This window comes from Python bivittatus, unplaced genomic scaffold (genome assembly GCF_059951505.1).
Source record: "Python bivittatus isolate LINGU-HERP-01145 unplaced genomic scaffold, Pbiv_v1 ctg000670_np1212, whole genome shotgun sequence".
Classification (NCBI taxonomy): Eukaryota; Metazoa; Chordata; class Lepidosauria; order Squamata; family Pythonidae; genus Python; species Python bivittatus.
This window is the reverse complement of record NW_028277094.1, coordinates 11,326,286-11,346,368: the sequence shown is the minus strand read 5'-3', so window position 1 is coordinate 11,346,368 and position 20,083 is coordinate 11,326,286. Positions and strand designations below refer to the sequence as shown.

Sequence of the window (20,083 nt, the reverse complement as noted above, 5' to 3'; positions counted from 1 at the left end):
CGGCGGACGCTCGCTGGTGGCGCGCCGTACGTCCCGTGCGTGCTGGCGTCAAGCTCCGCGGCGCAGCGTCGTCTCTCCTGCTGCCCCTCCGAATGAAAGGGAGCGGGCGACCGGCGGAGGAGGTTCCGGTTCGGTTCTGAGCGGCGCTTCCCCCGGGTCCCTTGCTTCCACCTCCCCCGTCGGCCTGAGCCGCCCGGTGAGTCCCGCGCCCAAATGCCTGAGCCGCCGCCACCCCGGCAGGTTGCTATGGAAACCATCCTTCTCTTCCTCCCCCCTCCCGCTTCCCCGTGGGGGGCAGGGGTCCGAGAGGGAAGGGGCGCCCGCTTCCGGGGGGCTTGGACCCTGCCCGCCCCCAAAGCTTGGCGGGGCCACCCCCTCCTGCTGCTGGGGGGCGAGGGGCTCTCTGTAGCCCCCAGGGAGGGAGGCCCGGGGGGGCGGTGCGCCTCCAGCGGGGCTTTGACCCTGATCTTGAAAAAACGTTCCTGCTGGCTGTTTGCTGGTGGGTCCCATTTGTGGGTCCTCAGAAGAAATGGGGGGCCCTCTCTGTCTCCCCCCGCCCCGTTTTATCTCTGCATCAAAGAGAATGTGGGGTGGGAAGTGGCTGGTGTGTCCTGGGGGGCTTCCAAGTGAAGTTGGGGGGAAGAGCCCTGTCTGCTGGGGGTTCTGATGTGTCCTTGCTGGACACAGGCCCGTGGCTTTCGTGGGGGTTTCTTTCCACGGGCGCCTGGGTTGAACTGCAGCCCTGATGCGAGCGGCTTGGGCGAAACAGTGGACCCAGAATCCTGCGATTACAGTATAACGTTGATACCAGAGTGCCATGATGTGGCACATTTGCAGATATCCACAGCTGGTGTGCAATGTGGGCAACCTTGCAGCAGCCTCACAAGGCAAGCTGATGTTGTTCCCATATTGCAGATTTAAGAGTGGGAAAATATAGCTTTGCTTTCTGTGAGCATCAGCTTTTAGCATAGCTCAGTTCCTAGGAAGGGCGTTTAGGACTGTGCTCCTTGTGAGCTGGCAGCTGAGCTGACAGAAATCTGGGATTTCGCTGCTAGATTGTGCCAGCAGTTTTTGTAAAGGAAGAATGCCTTTCCAAATCTATTACTTTAATACCCCCCCAGCACCTTGTTTCAGTCATAAACTATATAATTTAAGCTGTTAAGAGAATGTGCCGTTGCTATAATAATGCTTCTATCCTGGTCATTTTGGTTCGCATGTTTGTAGATTATGGTCCTTGGAGCGGTGCGGGGTCTGACCAGAGTCCTAGCAGTATATTATTCTCTTCTCATAGAGGCCAATAGGAGGTTTGCAGCTCACCTTTTCTGTTCTAAGGTTAGCTGAATATATCACCTTCAGACTGCAAAGGAACAATGGAAGGCATTGCTTTCTCAAAAGATTGTACCCAGAGCCACAGGAGACTAAGCTCTGCCCTTTGACTTATGTCTGGATGGCAGTAGGAAATAAGGACAAGTGGAAAGAAGTCCCTGTCACTCCATTGTGGGGATGTTTGTCCAGATGCTATATGGTCTGATCGAGATGCTTTTTGAGTATGTGCCAGCTTGGCATTTGACTTATGATGTCGGTCCCCCGCTGCCAATTAATTCAAGAAATAACCCTCATAATTATTTGAGGTCTGTGGAACTTGTCAGTTCCAGTTATGAATATAAACAATGTATACCTGTATAGATATGAAAGGTGCATTTGCAGTTTTTTCATGCTGCTCACTTGCGTCCAACAGCACATTTTGGGAAAAAATATTGGCTTTGCTGCTGCATGTATTCTGCAAGTGTAAGTCTTTAGGGCTAACATATTGTCATGGGCATCTGTTTTCTCCACCTTCTAACTGCAGTGAAGGGTAGAAAACCTGAACAGGCATCAAGGAGTAGTCTTGGGACAGATGAGGCAGACACCCTGAAATGTAATCCAGGGAAGAAAAACATGTTACGAGTTAGGAATTTGGTATGCTGTAGAGTTGTATCCAAATATTCCTGGATGGGGATCTGGTCCTCCTCAAGAGCCAAGTGTGCAATTCAGGATTGCTCCTTAAGATATCCTCAGGGGTTCTGGAAGAGGTGCTTCTGAATGTGCAAAAGCACATATCCAGCTCTTGTCTATGGCTCACTAAACCAGTTCTGGAAAAGAATTGTGGAGAATTTTGAAGTACCGCACAGCCCCATTGCCTGTTCATTTCCAGACCCAGCTTTAGGTGCTGATGTTAAACTTTTAGGTTCCCAAATGTGCATGGATAGTGTTTAATCTTGCTTGAAGCCTTGCTCTCTACTGCATGAGCAAGAAGTCTGAGGCTGGTGAACCCCAAGCACAAGGCCTCCTTTCCAAGAGCTCTAGAAACCTATTCAGTTCCAGGGCTTTGGGAGATTTCTGGAGTTGTGTCTGATTTATTTCTGTAGGAAGATAACAGCAAACCACGTGTTAGTAAGAAAACTTGACTAGCTGAGTTCATGCAGTCACCAGGAATCAACCTAGATTCAAGGGCTTGTTTACTTTTTAACAGCTTTACCTGCTGCTACCATTTAAATTTTCGTATTTGATGTTGGCTGGTTGTTTTTTCTGTTAGCTTTTAATTAATGTTCATTGTGATGCTACTGACTTTAAACCACCTTGGAAGGATAATTTATCTTGAATAAGGTCATGTAAATAATGCCACCCTTAAAATCTCTTTCACAGAATATGGTGGGTAGAACACACAGCAGAATTCTCTGAGGGACTTCGGGAGTGTTTAATGTTTTGCTGTGTTGCTCCCACCATATTTTGTGAAAGATTTTAAGGGGAGAATGACAAAACTAGCCATGTAGAAGAATAGATATCGACATTTTCAGAAACAGATTTTAGGGTGTTTATTTTACAGTCTGAAAAAAGATTTTGTGATTTTTAGTTACTTGCCCTATATTTCTGAAATGCTGGTTGGTACATTGTATTTGTTGTGGCAGAAGTTTCACAGTCACAAGTGTGTTGCAAATCCAAGAAAACCATGTTTTAAAAATGTGCTTATAACTGAATAACTTGGATTTCCTTCAAGTATTTGGTCCTTCTGAGATCTGTGCAGCCTGACTCTCTTGGAAAAGGGACATGCTGGGGCTTGACTCTAGCAGCTTAAACGTAGCATGACCACAGACTCTTGAATTTCCCTCCTTACCCTCAGCTTAGATGACATCACTACTACTTTCCCTCCTCTGGGTTGAATAAAGTCTGCTGTTGTGGAGCTTTCGTTTTGGGACAAGCCTCCCCCCCTCCCCAAGCTTTTGGAATCATCCATTTAAGAAAGTGCATGGAGGCTACAAGGAGAGCTTATGGAGGGGAACCAAGCGCGCCTTCTTCTGAGAAAGCAAGCCTCTTATGCCACAGGCGGTCTTGCTTCCCTAGCCAGTCCTGTCTTCCCAAAGCTGAAGTCACAGGGATGTCCTTAGCTTAGAGCTTAGTGGCTGTGCCGAAACATCCGATCCTGTATGTCTTTAGCGGGGTTTCTGAGTGGAGCTGCAAGGGAGAAGGTAAGTCTTGGATTTGCGTAAGAAATATCTCTGGAATTCATGTCACATCAATATGCATCTCACAGTGACAGTGAGGCTGTGCTCCACAGTGAGAAGAATATTGCTAAGCTTTTAAAAAAGCATAAAACTGTTGTTAGCTTGAAACTTGTCAAAGGAGCTTTCAGTACCAAAAACACAAGTGCACATCTGGGTTATTTTTTGCGTCAGAATGTATCCTTCAGATATATTGGATTATGACTCAAATCACTGGAGTATAATACAGCTGTTGGAAAAGTGTGGGGTAGATAGGTAGCAGATTTTAAAAGTTGACTTTATCTTTAATTACGAACCAAAACAGTTTTCAAAAGACTAGGTGTGTTGTGACAGCAAAACAATCTTGTGGCACCTTAAATACAATACCATAGGTTAATGACTTGGTGGAGTGCAGTCTCTTTTACCGGCTGTATGAACCCGAGTTGTAGATATGAGTATGCACAAGCTTCAAAGAGCTGAAATTTTGAACAGTACGGTAGGAAGGAAATCATGTGCAGAAAATATAAAAATGATGATGAAACAGCCAAGAACACAACAACCTGGCATTGGTAGACTAAGGCTATGTAGAATTATTTTAAAAACTTTAATCTCCATTCAAGACAAAACACTAAGTACCCCTATTCAAGAATGACCGCTGTAAGTGAAGCTAGAATTTTTTCAGCACACTCTGTGAGAAATGTGATGCTAGTGCTATATGCTGATTTTTTTTTTCCTGGTGGAAAAACAGAACATTCTGCACATCCACCAGGAGAAAGCTGGACAATGTGGGCTTTTAAGTATGTGGTATTACAAATATTGATAAGTCCCTTCTATAAGCAATGTCCAGAAGTGATTAAATGGCTAACATAAGCTATTTACAATTCTCAGCAAGCTGTGTTCTTAACAGTCTTAGGTTGGATACCAAGACAAGAGCCACGCACTGGCCTCCTCGATGTTATGCTCTTTAATGGCATGGAATTATGCTGCTCTGTGTGGCTTTTCTCATTAATTCTGCTAAAGAGTCATCCAGCCAATAGCTTTTTATGCATAAACGACAGAGCTGTGCGTGCCATAGTTGCTGGGTTGTAGGGTTCTTTCCTAGTGGTACGTGTTTCTTTTTGTGTATAGGTAAGAATCTCTGATTTGGCCTACGAAATGTTGGGATTTAGTATTATGTGAGGGTCCCACAGAAAACTGAATGAAGCCATCAGCAGTTTGTAGCCCTGAATGTGTTTGGATCGAAAATCTGTTATTAGTCATTGGCATATGGCAATATGGAATGATTTTGCTTTGATTTCCTTTCCTGTTTGGGGGAGACCTTTTCCATTAAGTTTTTTTCCTTTAAAAATGTTTGTAACATGGCAGCAAATCAACTTCCTCTTGTATATAAATTTATTACTATTTTATTAGTAATAATGGGTTATTAGTATAATGGTTTTTTTTCTGGGCAAAGAATGTCCACATACAGTACATTTGTTTTCAGATTCTGTTTTCTACATAGAACATATACAATAGGCACTTCCAGAAAATCCTAAAGTAAGAGAACTTTAGAATAGGGCTGGACAGCTTTGTTCCTAGAGCCCACAGGATTGTGACATCTCTTCTCCTGCATTGCAATAGTTTTTGCAGTTTGCCTTTGGAGAATTATTTTTTTCACTGTATAGTTCTTCTTCTGAGATTGACACTTTTGGAAGCATGCAGGTGTGTTGGGGAAGTCATACTCTGGTGCCCCATATTTACCTTTGGGTGCTTAACGATGGAGGTAGCTTTGATAAGGAATACTGAGTAGCCTCCCTGCCCTTCAGTAAATAACAGTATCATTTGTATTGGTTGGTTCTCCTAGCTTTTAGGCAGAATTGAAGTGGTGTCCTTCGAGCCATTTTGAAAAACCATGTCAGGTACAGTGGGACAGAAGAAGGGCCCCAGGAGGCAGCGCAAGTGTGGCTTCTGCCGGTCCAGTAAAGAAGATGAATGTGGGCAGCTGTTGCTCTCTGAAAACCAGAAGGTGGCAGCCCATCATAAATGTATGGTGAGTCCTACAAGCTTGGTCTGGGGGGGGCAGGCCAGGTGGCTGCAGAGGAGAACTGGCGTGGGGGGGAAGAAAGCGGTCTGTAATTCTTCTTCCTTGCTTATCCTTCTTCTCTCAAAGCCCCCCATGACTACTTTTAGCCTTTCCTAACTGGGATTTAGCCTACCTGGCTTTAATGTGACTAACCTCTGTTGAGCTCATATGTCTGACTCCTGAGTAAACACCTGCCTAAGAGCAGACAGCACATTGTGCCCGTTAAATTGGAGCATGAGATACACACATAATTTCAGAGACGATCCTCCTAGTGTCTTGTAGAAAACTAGCTTTGTACTGCTTCTGGGACAGTGACAAAGATTTTCATGTGCTAGGATCACCTGCGTTGGATTAAATGGATTCCAAACTGCAAGAGCATAATAAAGATTCCAAGTAATTTTTTCTGTATGTCTAGCTTTTCTCATCTGCGCTGGTGTCTTCACACACTGATAATGAGAGTCTTGGAGGTTTTTCCATTGAAGATGTACAGAAAGAAATAAAAAGAGGCACAAAACTGGTAAGTTAGCATTACTGGTAGTAATAGAATTTAAAAATGGAATTTTCTAAGAATGTTCATTGTTAAAACCTTGTCTTTGTAGTCCTTGCACAAACCTTTCCCAATCCGAACAATAAAACAGTAGAACTATATGTGTAGAGATCCAGTCATGTGGAAGAAATGGATATTTATGCTGTTTTTCTGCTCGGTAGTAGCTCTGCAGCTACTTTTAAAATGATTGGGTATGTTATCATATGGTTAACAAAACAGAACATTCCTGACCAGACATTTCCTTGAGTAATCAGATCATTCCGAAAAGGATAGATTGTTTTATTTTAAACTTTTATATGCTGCTAATTTGTACCTAGAACTCTAGGTGGCTTACACATTTTTATATGTGATAATCCCCCCAAGCCCTCTAAAAGGCACAGGTAAAAAGAAATGTTTCAAGTTGTACCAAGGAAGGTGCAAGCTTTAGCTCTTCCACTATGTTGCTCCAAAGTCTAGTCCCCCCACAAAAAAGGCATGATTAAAGGTTGATGTTAAGTATGTCTGTGGTGGATCTGCAAATTAGGACTCGTTGGAGATCTATGAATGTGGGGCAGACTGTATAGATAAAGGCAGTCTTGAAAGTAATTGGGTTCAAGCCACCTGAGATTTTATAGAATTAGTTTATCAGCAGACTCCAATAAAAGCCTCCCATTGCCACTAATGTAATATGACTATTCATGTCATTGTTGGCTTAATTAAGCAGCGCGCTAATTCTGCAGTAGTCAGATCTGCAGAACTTCTAATATGTCATGTACTCACATGTGGCGATACTGCAGATGTAGTGCGTGATGACTTTGAACACATGAAGCTGTGTGGTCATGCTGGCTAGGAACCCTGACTCGCGGGCCAGAAGTTGAGATTCCTGTAAGTAGAGATGCCAGCAGTCAAATGTGGGACTTCATGCGGACAAGAGTGGTCCTTTGTCCCCTATCAAAAGATTTCAAGCCTTTAAAAAGAGAACATTTGTTTTATTTTGGAACCTGTAGTCTCTTCTAGTAGATGTTGTTAAATCCCTGAAGTGTTTATATGCCCATTATTGGCTCTCTCCAAATCAGTGGTGGCATCTCCAGTAACTCTAGTGATGTAGGGGAACTATTATCTTCAGCTCTATGGAAGGAACCTTGAGAACTGGAGATGGTGATTTGGGTCACTGGCCCATTCAGGACTGATCTGAGAGGAAGCTTAGAAATCCCTGTTTGTGGTCCTTAGTCAGATAGTACCCAGAAGGTTAACTTGTGCCAGACCGTCTGTTTGGTTATCTCTCCCAGCTACTGGGTAGAAGGTCAGCTGTGGAATGTAGCCTGGCTTCTGAAAATGCTCTTCTGCTTTTTATTGGTGTAACTGTAAGTGGAGTCTTTCCCTGCTTGCATTTTAAAATAGCAGTGAAGGGCAGTCCAGGTTATCTCATCTGCTGTCTCTGTGGCTTTTGACAGTAAGACAAGAAGCCCTAATGGGATGTCTTCCTTTTTCTTTCAGAAGTGCTCCCTGTGCCATTGTCCAGGGGCAACAATTGGTTGTGATGTAAAAACCTGCCACAAGACATATCACTATTATTGTGCGTTGCATGATCAAGCACAAATCCGAGAGAAACCTTCACAGGGCATATATATGTGAGTATAACTTGTATGTCTCATTTGTCAAAATAGATTGAAGGGATCCAACACTGTTTTCTTGAATGGTAGCTATCTTGGCTAAAGCCCCAGAATACTTAGGTGACTTGGCTTTCTCTTGTGTTCTACTCCTAGGATATTATGTCGAAAACACAAGAAAGTACCACACAATTCTGAAGGTAAAACCATTCATAGCTTGTTACTGTTCTTAGCTCTCTGGATCAAACATTAATTTTTTCCCCTCCATGACAAACATTAAGACTGGTCATGAAAACATGCATTTCCTTGTATCAATTTAATATTCCTTTATGGAGTGCTCTTCTTCAAATCCTTCAGATGTACTCAGCTATGATTCCTATAATCCCCAGCAACTGAACTGAATTGATTGGGAGCAATGAGAGTTGTAGTCAACCAGTTTTGAGAGCAATGGGTTGTGGAAGAATGCTTGCAAGGAATCTTGAGAGATGTAAGATTAATTTGGTCGGTTTGACAATTTCTAATGTTTGGTTCAGATGTAATGTGGGAAGTGAGCGGAGAGAGGGATGTTGGCGCTAATAGCCCCTCCCTCTAAGTCAGGATGGGTATATAAATTGCTTCCTTTGATTGTTGTAACATTCTTCTTAGGAGCCTTTGGTCTTTTTGATGGTGAAAAGGGGCTGCTGTGTTGAGATGGGGCTCCTTTTTCTTCAGCATTTCTAGTGTGCCTGTAGAATTGCATCATGAGTCAGATAGTTCAAGTTGCTTGTCTCTGTGTTTGTGCCTTTTTCTTTCCAGCAGATTTAGAAGAAGGTCTAAATGAACATGAGTTGGATCCATCTCCTCCAAAAAAGAGGGGACGCAAAGGAAGGCCCAGAAAGACAAGTCTTAAAGGGCAGTCAGAAGATGCTCGATCAACATCTTCACATGGCACAGATGATGTAGAAAGCAGTTCTTATGTAAGGAATTTGTGTGTTTAAAATCCCTTCAAAGAAGTACCAGGCTCTCTTCGTCAGAGGGCTTGCCTAATTGCCTTCTCTAGAAACTGTATTTGTTTCTCTGACATATTATTTTAGAAAAGTCTTTTTCTTTCAGAGAGACAGATCACCCCACAGAAGCAGCCCCAATGATACAAAACCTAAATGTGGATTCTGTCATGCAGGTGAAGAAGAAAATGAAGCTAGAGGGAAGCTTCATATATTCAATGCCAAAAAGGCAGCAGCACATTACAAGTGCATGGTGAGACATATAGCTTTGTCCTCCTTTTCTCTGGTTCTCTGTGTCGTCCTAAATGATGTGTGTGTGGTGACTTTAACAGTCACTTCCTCTTTGCTTGAAGGTCAGGAACAGAGCTTCCCACCCAGCCACCCACAACCATAGAGTGCCACACCAGGCACCATGTTTCATCTATCCTTGCTAGGCTTCCTTGTTATTACACTAACTTTATCATATAGTGAACTGGCTTAGAACATTATGGCTAGTTCAACAAATCATAGTTTGAAAATATGGCTTAGTGTTATGTGTAAGTGCAGGCTGCTTGTCTGAGTCAGTACAAAGCAGGGAATAGGTAAGCAATTATGCTTTTTGGGCATGTGGTAGTCAGCATGTAGCTGTCGTCAGACTGTCTGCTCCAGCTTCCTACCTGTTTCCAAGAAGACTTGGAAGAGGCACTCAAGAGTCCTCCAGTCTTGCATAGCATCTGGCTTATCGCCTCTGACTCTCAGGTTCTTGGCAGTCTTCTCTCTGGATTATTCTCTTTCCCTATTCAAACCTTCTGGGTTGATAGCTGTCCCTAGTGTTGTCTCACCCATGCTCCAGCTGTGAGCATGTTCTTCATGCTCCTGAAGCTTTGTGTCTCTTTCTTCTCAGCTGTTCTCCTCTGGTACTGTGCAACTGACAACAACATCAAGGGCAGAGTTTGGTGATTTTGATATTAAAACTGTACTTCAAGAAATCAAACGAGGAAAGAGAATGGTATGCTCTTTTGGTTTGAAACTTAATTTTCCACCTGTGTTTTGTCTCATGCAAAGATCTGAGTGATACGTATAGGGGGACCCTTTCCCTTTCTTCTCACAGTGAGCACCTGACCAGGGTGACACAGTAACGGCGGTGGTTAGGCAAAGATTCTAGTCTTCCCATCACTCCTGTGCTGGCCTGTAACCTTCAGGTGGGAGGAAAGTGTTCGGGTGCTGTAGCTATCATGCCTTGACTGCCCATATCGGCTTTTAAAGTGTTTTGAATCAGTTGACTTTCCTGCCAGAGGAACTCTGAGAATTGTTACTTCACACAAACATGCTTGTTTTGTCTTTTCCCACAAGATCTCTAGATTGGCCACCCTGCATCTTGTACTGTATGCAATTCAGCCATCATACATAGTAGTTGCTTGACTCTGTCAGGAAATTTTATCCAAACTGTGAACTTTCCAAGAAGTAATTTGAACATGAAGCTGGCTTGCCAGCCCAGCCTTACTTCACCGCCTCATCCTTCTCTCATTTCTATCTTCATGACAGAAGTGTACCCTCTGTAGTCAGTCTGGTGCTACAATTGGATGTGAAATTAAAGCTTGTATCAAGACTTACCATTACCATTGCGGGGTACAAGACAAAGCAAAATACATTGAAAACATGTCACGAGGCATTTACAAGTAAGTGAATTGCACCTCTCCCCTCTGTTCTTTTGATAGCGCGTAGCTACAGTATTATTTTTAAAAAACTTGTAAGCCTAGGACATTGGTAAAAGCTGATGGTGCATTGAATTGGCTGAAGGGGTTTTAAATCAGGAAATATATCCAGGTCAAGGCCTGTAAAACACACTTGCTTGAGATTGTCCTCCATTCGGTTAGGTTAATCAGGAAATAGGCCGCTCTAGGATTGACAGAGGACATGAGACAACGTGTTTCTTGGAGATTGCTCTGCATTTTTGTGACTGCCTTCTAAGTTCAATGTGTGGATATTAACGCAATAAAATCAGTCTTTCCTTCTTTCAAGTGGTTAATTGAACATTTCCCAGGTGGCTGGTGATGAGAACTGGTGCTTATATAGCAGATGCATCATCTCAGTGGAAGCTGAATAGTCTGCAGTTACTTCACTGATGTGTGAACTAGGCCAGGAAATGACTTGGCTGAGATTACAGGGTACCAGGTCAGCCTCTTGGTTAAACTGCCCTAATGCATACTTGGATGGCAGCTGAAGAAGCATTTCCAGTTGTCTGCTGATGGCAGCCCAACCTGTGTTAAGTTTCCACAAAGATTTGAAGGGAGGATTTGGTCCTGTTCAGCCTCAGCCCCGACACTGATATCACCTGCTTCTGTTCCTGGGAAGGGGGGCTCGCTCCCCCGCGTCTGGCTTGCATACATCCTGTGGAATCAAAATCCATGGCTTGACTGCTCTTCGCTACTTTTGGGGCTGACCTGAATAGCTGGCCACAAGGGGGCATTCACTGAACTACGTGGTTGCCAGATCCTCTCTTCAAGCAGAGGTTGATGACTTGGAGGTTTCCCTGAAAGAGGCAGCCTCAAACAAGCCCTAGACCTGCCCTTCCTCTGAGCATCATAGTTAAATTTCCTGGTGGTAATTCAACATAGCCTTGCGTACATTGGGCTTTTAGGGGGTTTTGTGCCCCTCAGATTCCATTATTTCTATCTCTTGGCTGCTTCCCGGAGCCTTGTGTCAGACCTAGCTGGGGATTATAGGAACTGAAGCGTACCACAGCTAGAGGACTGTAGGGGAAAGCTGCCTTATAAAAATATTTGGAGGACATTCCCACTGAATACAGTGGGATTGGTTTTCAAGAAAACATGCCTTATTGGACTGTCAGTATGGTTTAAGTGTCCTTTATTGATTTTCTTTAATCGTGTATTTCCTGTCCCTCGGCCAGACCTACCTTATGGGTTTGTTCTGGAAGTAAACCTGAACACAATAAAATAGTTGCTCTAGTGAGCTTCCTTCTAACTGCTCTTGGCTGAAAATACTGAGAGTTATAGTTCAGCATGTTTGGAATGTCCCAGATTGGAGAAGAAAAATCTTCTATGGGGGAAAATTTTATAGGAAAAATTAACTGATCCAAAATGTTTTGATAAAATCCATATCACTGCAGTACTTATACATAGAAGTGCCTGTGAACTGAAGCAAATATATTAACGCCTAAATAGTTTTTCTTGCTGCTGTGCTCTCCCAGATGTCACAGTTGGTGTCTTGATTATGAGTCTGGATTTTATATATTAAAAGTATTTCTGTGCCGCCTTTCAGGCATACGTTTCCAGGATCGTTTACAGTGGCTCATGAAGCAGTCGAAGCAGTTCTGAGCACTATTGCTATTACTGTACTTAGATTATCATTCCTCTTATTAAATCCCATGAGATCATAGATTTTTGTTTCTTAGATCCTTAAATGACGTCAGCAAACTAGAATTCATTCTCTGCCATTTCTTTTTTCTTCCCATATTATCTTTTCATGCATGTAGGATTATAAATAAAGGGCTAGCCATATTCAATTGATTGCAGGATCTGATAAATTAAAAGAAAATAGTGGATAAAATAAAAAATCTAAGAAGGTACTGGAGAGTACTAAAGGGAAGGTGCTGTCCCTTTGCCCTCTTGCTTCTCTCATGAATTTTAGCACTGAAAAGCAACTGTTAGTGGACATAATCTATAACTTAAGTTCCTTTTTTAAAATCACTTTTAATGTCTTTTTTAAAAACCTGTAAACCGCCTTGAAGAGGTTTTGCCTCAGTGTAAAAATACTTTTAACGGGGATGAATTGATTTTCTGTTGCTTCACGTTTTCCCTAGGCTTTATTGTAAAAACCATAGTGGAAATGACGAACGAGATGAAGAAGATGAGGAGCGAGAAAGTAAAAGCCGTGCAAAGTCGGTAGCTGATCACAGTGCAATTCCTCAGCAGCAGCTCAATGGAAATTAGGTATGAAGCTGTCACCTGCCAGTCCTCCTCCTGAGATACCACTGTACAATTGATGTAGGTGTTGTTAGTGGTAAGACATTTTAAGCTGAGCATATGCCAATAAGTGGTTTTTGTTTTCATTTATTTTTTTTAAAAAAACTGGAGCCCCATGGCACAAAAACAGGGGAGATTTCTCAAATTCATCTAACTCTAAAGAAGACTCCACACATCAATCAATAAATATTGCTATTATGTTCAATTGGTAACATGCTTTTATTCTTGACTATTTTAAAATCTACCTTTCCCTCATCATCTTTTAAGTAGGTTTCAAGTGGCTGAGTTAAACTGGGAATGAATAAGACATCCATAACTACTAACCTTTTTTAATGCTTAGTAACTTTTTTTCTACTGCCTGACTGTTAGAAATGTCCTTGAACTGCCAGAAATGTTCACGTGTATGAGCCTTCAGCAGAGGTTGTTTTACATGTCAATATTATGTAGCTAGTCTGCAGTGCCTGGAGAAACACAGAGAGAGAGAGAAACATGATATAAATGAGATGTAACTTGTACAATGTCAAAGCTGTGGCAGATGTTGTAAAAGTAAATTCTGTTCCTGGACCGAATGAAATTTCTCAGATTTGGGATATGTTCAGTGGCTTTGTGAATGCAGTGCTGTCAGAAGTTTTACTTACAAATTGGACATGCCTGTTTTAATAGCCCGGCTGTAGAACGTGTGCATTTTGCATTTTCCTTCACACGCAAATTATGGAAGCAAACCAGAAGGCAATGAACTGATCCCTCTTGCAAAAGTGCCCAGTGTAGAAAAAATGGTGCCCAGCTCCAGACACCTGCGTTGAGTCTTTTGAGTTGCTCTGGTTGGGAGGATTCTACTGCCTGGAGACTCTCTGGCTGCTGCTGACTGTAAGCTGTGAGATTCGATCATCATGCCAAAAGGCTGTGGTTCATTCTTTCTTTCCCGTCCTTCTCGGCCCTCGCACTCCTCTCCTTTTATTGAAACCCTGTGGCTGGAACAACTGAAAACAAGGAGTTGTCTTCTGGGAGTGTTCATTGCCAGGCCACTTCTCTTAGGTTTCCAAATTACTGCTTAATGCTCACTTTGGAATTTAACCACCTTTATTGGACATCATACCTCAAGTGCTCTGTGCTGTGTAGAACACAAGTTTTGTCCAAAAATATATATATACAGATCCTGTACGCTGTAAGAAGAATGAGAATAAGACACCGAGTCTTGTCTTTTTGTTTTTGTTTTTGAAGTAAGAGGTCAGTATTTATTTTGTGTCTCGTGACCACTATATGAGAATGTTTTGGTATTCGATCAGAGTTTCCTGGCAGATCAGAGAGTGCTGTTAACCTGCAAGGATGGCTGAAATTATGTTAAGTCTTAACATCCCAGTTTTGACGTCATAGAATCCTGGTATTTCTAGTAATTGCTTCAAGTGGATTGGTTGAACCTATTCTAAAAACAAAGTTATACTTGTTAGCAAACTGCCAAGTTCACACTTCAGATATTTTTCTTATCTCTCAAATGTCAGACTAAGGCAGCAGATTGGAATATGCTGACAGTTGGATGGAAAGCTGAGAAGATTCACTAGCAGTTGACACTGCAAAAAAACTTTTTGTGATATCTTTGTTTATGAAGTCTTGTTTATTTTTTTTATTTTTAACCTTTTGTCTGCTTTTTTTAAAATGCATTTCATTGTCTTGAGGGACTCAACTATTGTGTATAAGAACTTCTAAGACTCTCAAGTTGGAATTCAATCCATTTGGGTTTGAAAACTTCCTGGAAGAATGCAGTTTAGTAGAAGAGTTGTGTATAAAAATAAATCTGTTAATTGCTCTTATGCCATTGACCATTTTTTTATTTTGTAATGTAACTTTCAAAATTAAAGGCGCAACTTGTACTGAAATAGATTTTTTAGCAGGCTGTACAGTTTTTCAAAAGCATGGGTTGTGTTCTGTTTTTTAAATGTCCTATAACTATATCAGAATATTTAACAGAATATGTTGGTCAAGGGGTTAATTCTTAGGTACCATTTTAAGGATCTGTGGCAAATTACAGCTGGTTGAGAATAAATATGGTTAATGTTATGCTATTCCAAACATTTAAAAAATATTTTGATGGTGCTAAAGTAGATCTAATAGGAATATTCATTTGGATGTGGTACTTTGATCAACTTAGTCGGACACTTCTTCAGGCACTAGAAAAGGAAAACAACCTTTCAAAGTCAGAGCTGGTATACATTCTTTACATGTCATCTGAAGAACATTTTAATTGGCAACAATTCCTACTGGCAGATTGAACAGTTTACCCTTAAAACCCACATCAAGTATGGCATGGTTGAGATTACCTTTCCCCATGGTTTGGGGGGTCTTAGCTAAGTAATGTCATAGTTTGACATTTGCCCTGAAAAGCAGTCTTTTTAACTTGCTGCCTTTCAGCTGAGTACAGCATTATGGGAGTTTTGGTCTGTACAGGGTACTGCGTCTCCGCAGTGGGTATAGGTAGTAACTCCCCCACAGGAGCTATTTTGTTCACCTACAGTCTTCTGCCCCCTTCACAAGTGCAGTAACAGATATAATAACAAAGCTAAAAAGATCCACATGGAAATAAAGGATATATGATAGTAATGTAAGATAATAACAAATTAAGCTTCAGCAGTTCTAGCTTCCTAAATTTGCAAAACAACCTGAAAGAACCACCAAGGTTGAGCCAGCTTTCATCATTTTTATTTTAGTATCACTGTATTGACATCTCATCCCCTATCGGTAACTGTGTTTTGTAATATCTTGCTTGAGGAAAAGATCTAGAAAGCTTGCACATTTTTCTGAGTTTTAAGTTAGCCTAATAAAAGTAGTGTGCTAATATTGTACAGTATGTGGAGAATGAATACACTGACCTGTTCAGTGTGAAGATTTTGTATTTCTTTTGCAGGATCTTAGTACTCTCCTTTCATATTGATTTCTCAGACATCTATACCTTCTTCTTTGATTCACATGCTTAAAGCCACAGCGGGAGTTCCAATTTTCATTCCACTTATTTAAAAGGACTAGTCAGAACTAGATGGCAGAACGTTCTTGCTTTCCTGGATGTGAAGACTGTAAACCTTCATTGTAACTTCCTGTTTAATTCTGATATGCACAAGAAAAGCTGACAGCTGTGGAAAATGTGTCTTATGGACTTGGTTAAAAATAGGACGAAGTTATATATGCTGTTTCAATGGGAAATTCTGTTTCCAGTCTTATTTCAATCTGCAGTAGCTTTCCACATTGCAAAGTTCATAAAAGGGCAGTATGTTGAAATATCTGATTCCATTATTTGCCTGAAACAATGTTAGAATTTAACCACTGATATGTTGCCTTTAAAACAAAAGCAGCCTTTCACAATAATAGGTGTTATAACTCTGCTTTCTATGTCCCTCTGAGCAGACTAAAGTTGTGAGAATTAAAGGCACAACTCCCACCCTAAATTGTGAGGGTCATCTTGTTGTCCTAGGACTGACTGAGTTGATTACATGCAGTTGCCATCTTCAGCAGACTGTGCTTTTAAGACCATGGAAAACACTATTTCCCTTCAAACTTACTGCTAGCAAATCATTGCTGAGGGTGCAGTGAGGACAGACTCCTACATGTATAGCCTAAAACTCAAAAGAGGAAAAGATGCAATGAAAATGTAATTTAAATATTAATCATTTGCAGCCATAAAGAAAACCTTTGTAAGTAAATTCTGTTGCATTGAGAAGAGAGGTTCTGTTTTAGCCCATTGCCTGTTGTATTTTTATTTTTTTTTGCAGGGAATTTTCTACAGGCAGGTTTGGAAAGGATATTGTATATTCTGCCATGTTATTCTCATCAACTCCTGCTGTTGTAAATTGGGCCTTATTTCCATCATGCTTTCCTGGACTGGGGTCACAGCAACTGTGTCAGAGCGTAGCTTCTCCTCAACAGCATTTTTGCTTCTAGGACAAAAGAGCCCAACAGAAAAACAGAAGTTAGTCTACTCACTTTGCAGGCTTTACTCTTATTTCCCACCAAGTCTTCAGTACTATTGTAAATATTTATTCCTACAGTGCCATCAGTGTGTATGGTCCTTAGAAGTATAAAAAAGTAGTCCCTGCTTCTAACAAGTTTATTATGTGAAATTTATCTGAGAGACAAGACATTAAGGGAAAGAAAGTGGGGCAGAAGATCCTGCTTGTAAGGCATGTGTTGTAATTTTGTGCTCACTTGAAATATACCATACTAAACATGGCAAGATTTATTTCTGACCAAATGATAGTGTTGCACTTGTTTCAAAAGCACCTGTAATTCTTGGCTATGCCTAAAAAAGCTCTTTAGTTCTGCTTGGAGTTTTTGTTGCAGTTTTAAACAGGATTAGAACTAATCCAAGTTTTATTTTAAATGCAGTAATAGGCATACAAGGAAAAGTGGCTTTTCTGGGGTTCAGACTACAGTCTTTCCTTTCCCTTCATTTCTCTGGCAAAACAGCTTTCTCTCTTTTGAAAGCACATGATGTGTCTTCATGCTCCAAACAATTCCATATTTCTTTGAATTGTCAGCCACACTAGCATATGGCTTCACTCTTGAAACATAAGAGGCGTGTTCTGTTCAATATCGTATAGAGGCCAACCTCACTGTCATTTTTGTTCTTTAGAATGCACAGAAGCAGTGATGATACTGAAGTTTATTACATTTCTGATCTCCCAATAAGCAATGTTTTATAAGCAGTAGGTAGAGAACAAAGAAGAAGAAAGATACAGCAGATAACACTGAAGATAAATCCAGTAGCAAAGATAAAACAACTTTAATGTTCTAAAATCTTACAGTAGTTGCTAAAATATATTAGAAAACAAAAGGGTAATGATCCAGCACATCTGGTGATGATGTAAGTATCAATGAGTAATTTGAAGGATATCACCATGTCTTACTTCTTTTAATAGAGGCATCTGGAAGAAAACCTTGGGTAAATATGACAGATGTTCCTTCAAGTAGCCAGGCCCTTATGCCAAGTAGGGCTGTAAAGGGAGATAGAAGCTGGCTTCTCTAGATTCTGCACTCACTTGATTAACAGTCTTGCAGCAAGCTCTTTCTAGGTTCAATTTGGAAGGATGGTAGGATTCACCCTACTGTATATTAACGGCCTTGAATTCAGCCATTACCAATCAACCATTGGTACAAGAAACACAGATAATATTTAACAAACCACACTTGTCCTACCTGCTGAACAAAGGACAGAAGTCACAGTTCCTGATCAATGGTCTTTGCAGCCTACAGGTGTTCTCCCAAGTGTGTCCAAATTAGCATATGCCAAGAGAACCATAGCAACGTGTGCAACTCTCACCAACAGTTTCTGTAAGGATAAAACGACAAAAGGTGGTGTAAACGAGAGGTCAACTTTCTTTCATAAAGAAGTAAAGTTTTGTTTAACATATTTTTTGTTAATAAAAAAAATGGTACTCTGTATTCTCAGGTATCGGCCATTCAGGAGAGCAACACAAAAGATAAAAAAGCCCAAGAATGCTAGCTTTGGGAGGATTTCTTCTGACTGCTCCCTACCAATCTCAGAGGAAATAGCCCTCTGTTCAGTTAGACCGCTAGTCTACCTTGCTGGAACAGACTTGAAACCAATGTCCACATGAAACAGATTTTAGGTCTTATATCTCAGATCTTACTACATGGTTTCCTAGTCTGGAACTGAGAATGGCAAAGAGGAAAAGACAGCAAACTTCCATCACTTTAGACATCTAGCTGTCCTCCAGATGTGCACTATTTAACAGCTCTTCAAATCTCCAGCCAATGTGGTAATTGCTAAGAACTAAGGGAATTGCATATACGTAGTAGGGTGTCCAAAACTGGGGGAGGCTGGTCCAAGGAACTGGATATCCCAACATAATTTCTGGGCTTTGATGCTGAAAAGAATGGCTTCTTGGAAATTGGAGTGGGCCAGGTCAAGGAAGACCATGGCTGATTTATTTAAATGTTAAACAACTACCCTCCCTCCTTGGAAGCAATACAGTAAAATAAACCAAAAAACTAAAAACATATGAAATCTTACAAACTATGGGGCAGAGTGAAACACCCAGGCCTGTACGGAAAGGGAAGAAATAAGTCGCCTTTAGGGATTTTGTCTTCTGAGGGGGAAAAGAGGGCCAAGCTCTGCACCGCTAGTGGTACTTGCACACATCCCATGCCAAACCTCCAGCTTATCTGTCTGCAGTTCGCCAGGAGTGGGGAAAGCCCAACCAGCCCAGTTGATCAACTGGCTTCCCTCCAAAGAGCCCTGGCTGTGTCTTAAACCAGGTTTTTGCATTTGCGCAAAGGGATCTTAGCTTTGGTTGCTAGCGGGGTGGGTGGGTGTGTCCTGTGTTGTGAAAACCCATTTCTTTCCACAAGGGTTCAGTCTTTTGTGCGGACCCCAGATGTGGGTCAATTCTGCACCCAGCCCAGTGGCCTCTGCTCCCCTTCCCATTGTAGTCTGGCACAGACTTGGGCATTTCAGGCTGTGGAAGTGTGGCTGGGCTTAAGCCATGATTATTTGGACCCTGTGTGGGCTCGCGCCTCACTTGCACTTCCACATTGCCTTAAAACCATAACAGAGTTTCTTAGCATGCAGTATTAACCCGCCCAATTGGGCGGGGGGGGGCACGTTATTTTACAAATCCTGCCTAGGGAAACCATAGCTTAGTGTAATGTTTCTTCCGGGAGTTGAAGTCCGCCCATCTTCAAGTAGTTTGGAGCTCCAGGCTTTGTAGGAACATGAGCACCTGGGCTACCTCAGTTAACCAGGGTTTAGTGAAGGAGTGGCAAGAGGCACCAATCCAGCCAGTCCCTCTTATACTGTGGTAGTAATTATTATTACTCGTGAGAGATTTGGGGGTTCTCGCTAACTCTCCCCTAAGCCCTGGGAGGGAGCAAGAGGCCCAGAACACGATGAGGATGGTTGGTCGCACAGTCAGCCAGATGTTTAGACAGATTTGGCATTTTTGCCCACCTGTTGAGTCCTTCCCAAGGACCTGGGGCAGGCAGATGTTTGATAAGATTCAAGCTATGGCGGCAGGGTGTGAGTTGTTCCAGGTACAGCTGCCTTTTGCAGTGGACCGGTTTTGCCAGCGCCGATGCTCTCCCAGTGGTGCTCCAGGTGTTCTGAGTTGCGCCCACGGCGCCTATTGCTATTGGCACGATCTCTGTTGCTGCTGCGGTCGTCGTTGTCAAGCCAGACTGGGGGGCTGCCTCCCCCAGACGCTGATTGCCTGAGGTAACGGTTCGGCGGGAGGCGCCAAAGCCCAGCTCCTCACGGTTACTTCCCATTATTGCTCCTATTACCCCGTAGTTGTTAAGCCGGACCGGGGGCTGCCTCCCCACCCGGGGTAGCCGAGGCAGCGGGGTTCGGCGGGAGGCGAGGCCTGCCTCGGGGGGGCGCGCGCCCTCCCCTCCCCTCCCCCCCCCGCGAGGCCG

The 20,083-nt window shown here is 42.3% G+C and overlaps 1 protein-coding gene and 1 long non-coding RNA gene across 4 annotated transcripts; one reads left to right on the top strand and one right to left on the bottom strand.

The window, feature by feature from the left end:
- Window positions 1-33: 33 nt before the first annotated feature.
- PHF6 (PHD finger protein 6) lies at window positions 34-16,553 on the top strand. Of its 3 annotated transcripts, none has more exons than XM_015890225.3 (11): window positions 34-196; window positions 5,362-5,547; window positions 5,996-6,097; window positions 7,604-7,737; window positions 7,873-7,916; window positions 8,512-8,672; window positions 8,809-8,952; window positions 9,583-9,687; window positions 10,224-10,357; window positions 12,502-12,631; window positions 16,423-16,553. In XM_015890225.3, the coding sequence occupies exons 2-10, from the start codon at window positions 5,410-5,412 to the stop codon at window positions 12,629-12,631; spliced, it is 1,092 nt and encodes a 363-aa protein (XP_015745711.1). In that variant the 5' UTR covers window positions 34-196; window positions 5,362-5,409; the 3' UTR covers window positions 16,423-16,553. The 3 variants fall into 3 exon arrangements, with proteins under 3 accessions (XP_015745711.1, XP_088007856.1, XP_007440229.1); XM_088151730.1 differs by lacking the exon at window positions 16,423-16,553 and adding an exon at window positions 15,564-15,699; XM_007440167.3 differs by lacking the exon at window positions 16,423-16,553 and having other exon boundaries at window positions 37-196; window positions 8,515-8,672; window positions 12,502-15,052.
- LOC112542187 (uncharacterized) lies at window positions 16,459-19,967 on the bottom strand. Its single transcript, XR_003086020.2, has 3 exons — window positions 19,620-19,967; window positions 17,846-17,978; window positions 16,459-16,587 (listed from the first exon to the last, which is right to left on the bottom strand). It is a non-coding gene; the product is annotated as an uncharacterized LOC112542187 (long non-coding RNA).
- Window positions 19,968-20,083: the final 116 nt, after the last annotated feature.

Excerpts from the sequence above, each read along its gene's own strand:
- PHF6 (XM_015890225.3), top strand. The coding sequence starts at position 5,410 with ATGTCAGGTACAGTGGGACAGAAGAAGGGCCCCAGGAGGCAGCGCAAG. Across the intron at positions 8,673-8,808 it reads ATGTAGAAAGCAGTTCTTAT|AGAGACAGATCACCCCACAG; the intron begins GTAAGGAATTTG and ends TTTTTCTTTCAG. Across the intron at positions 9,688-10,223 it reads TCAAACGAGGAAAGAGAATG|AAGTGTACCCTCTGTAGTCA; the intron begins GTATGCTCTTTT and ends TCTTCATGACAG.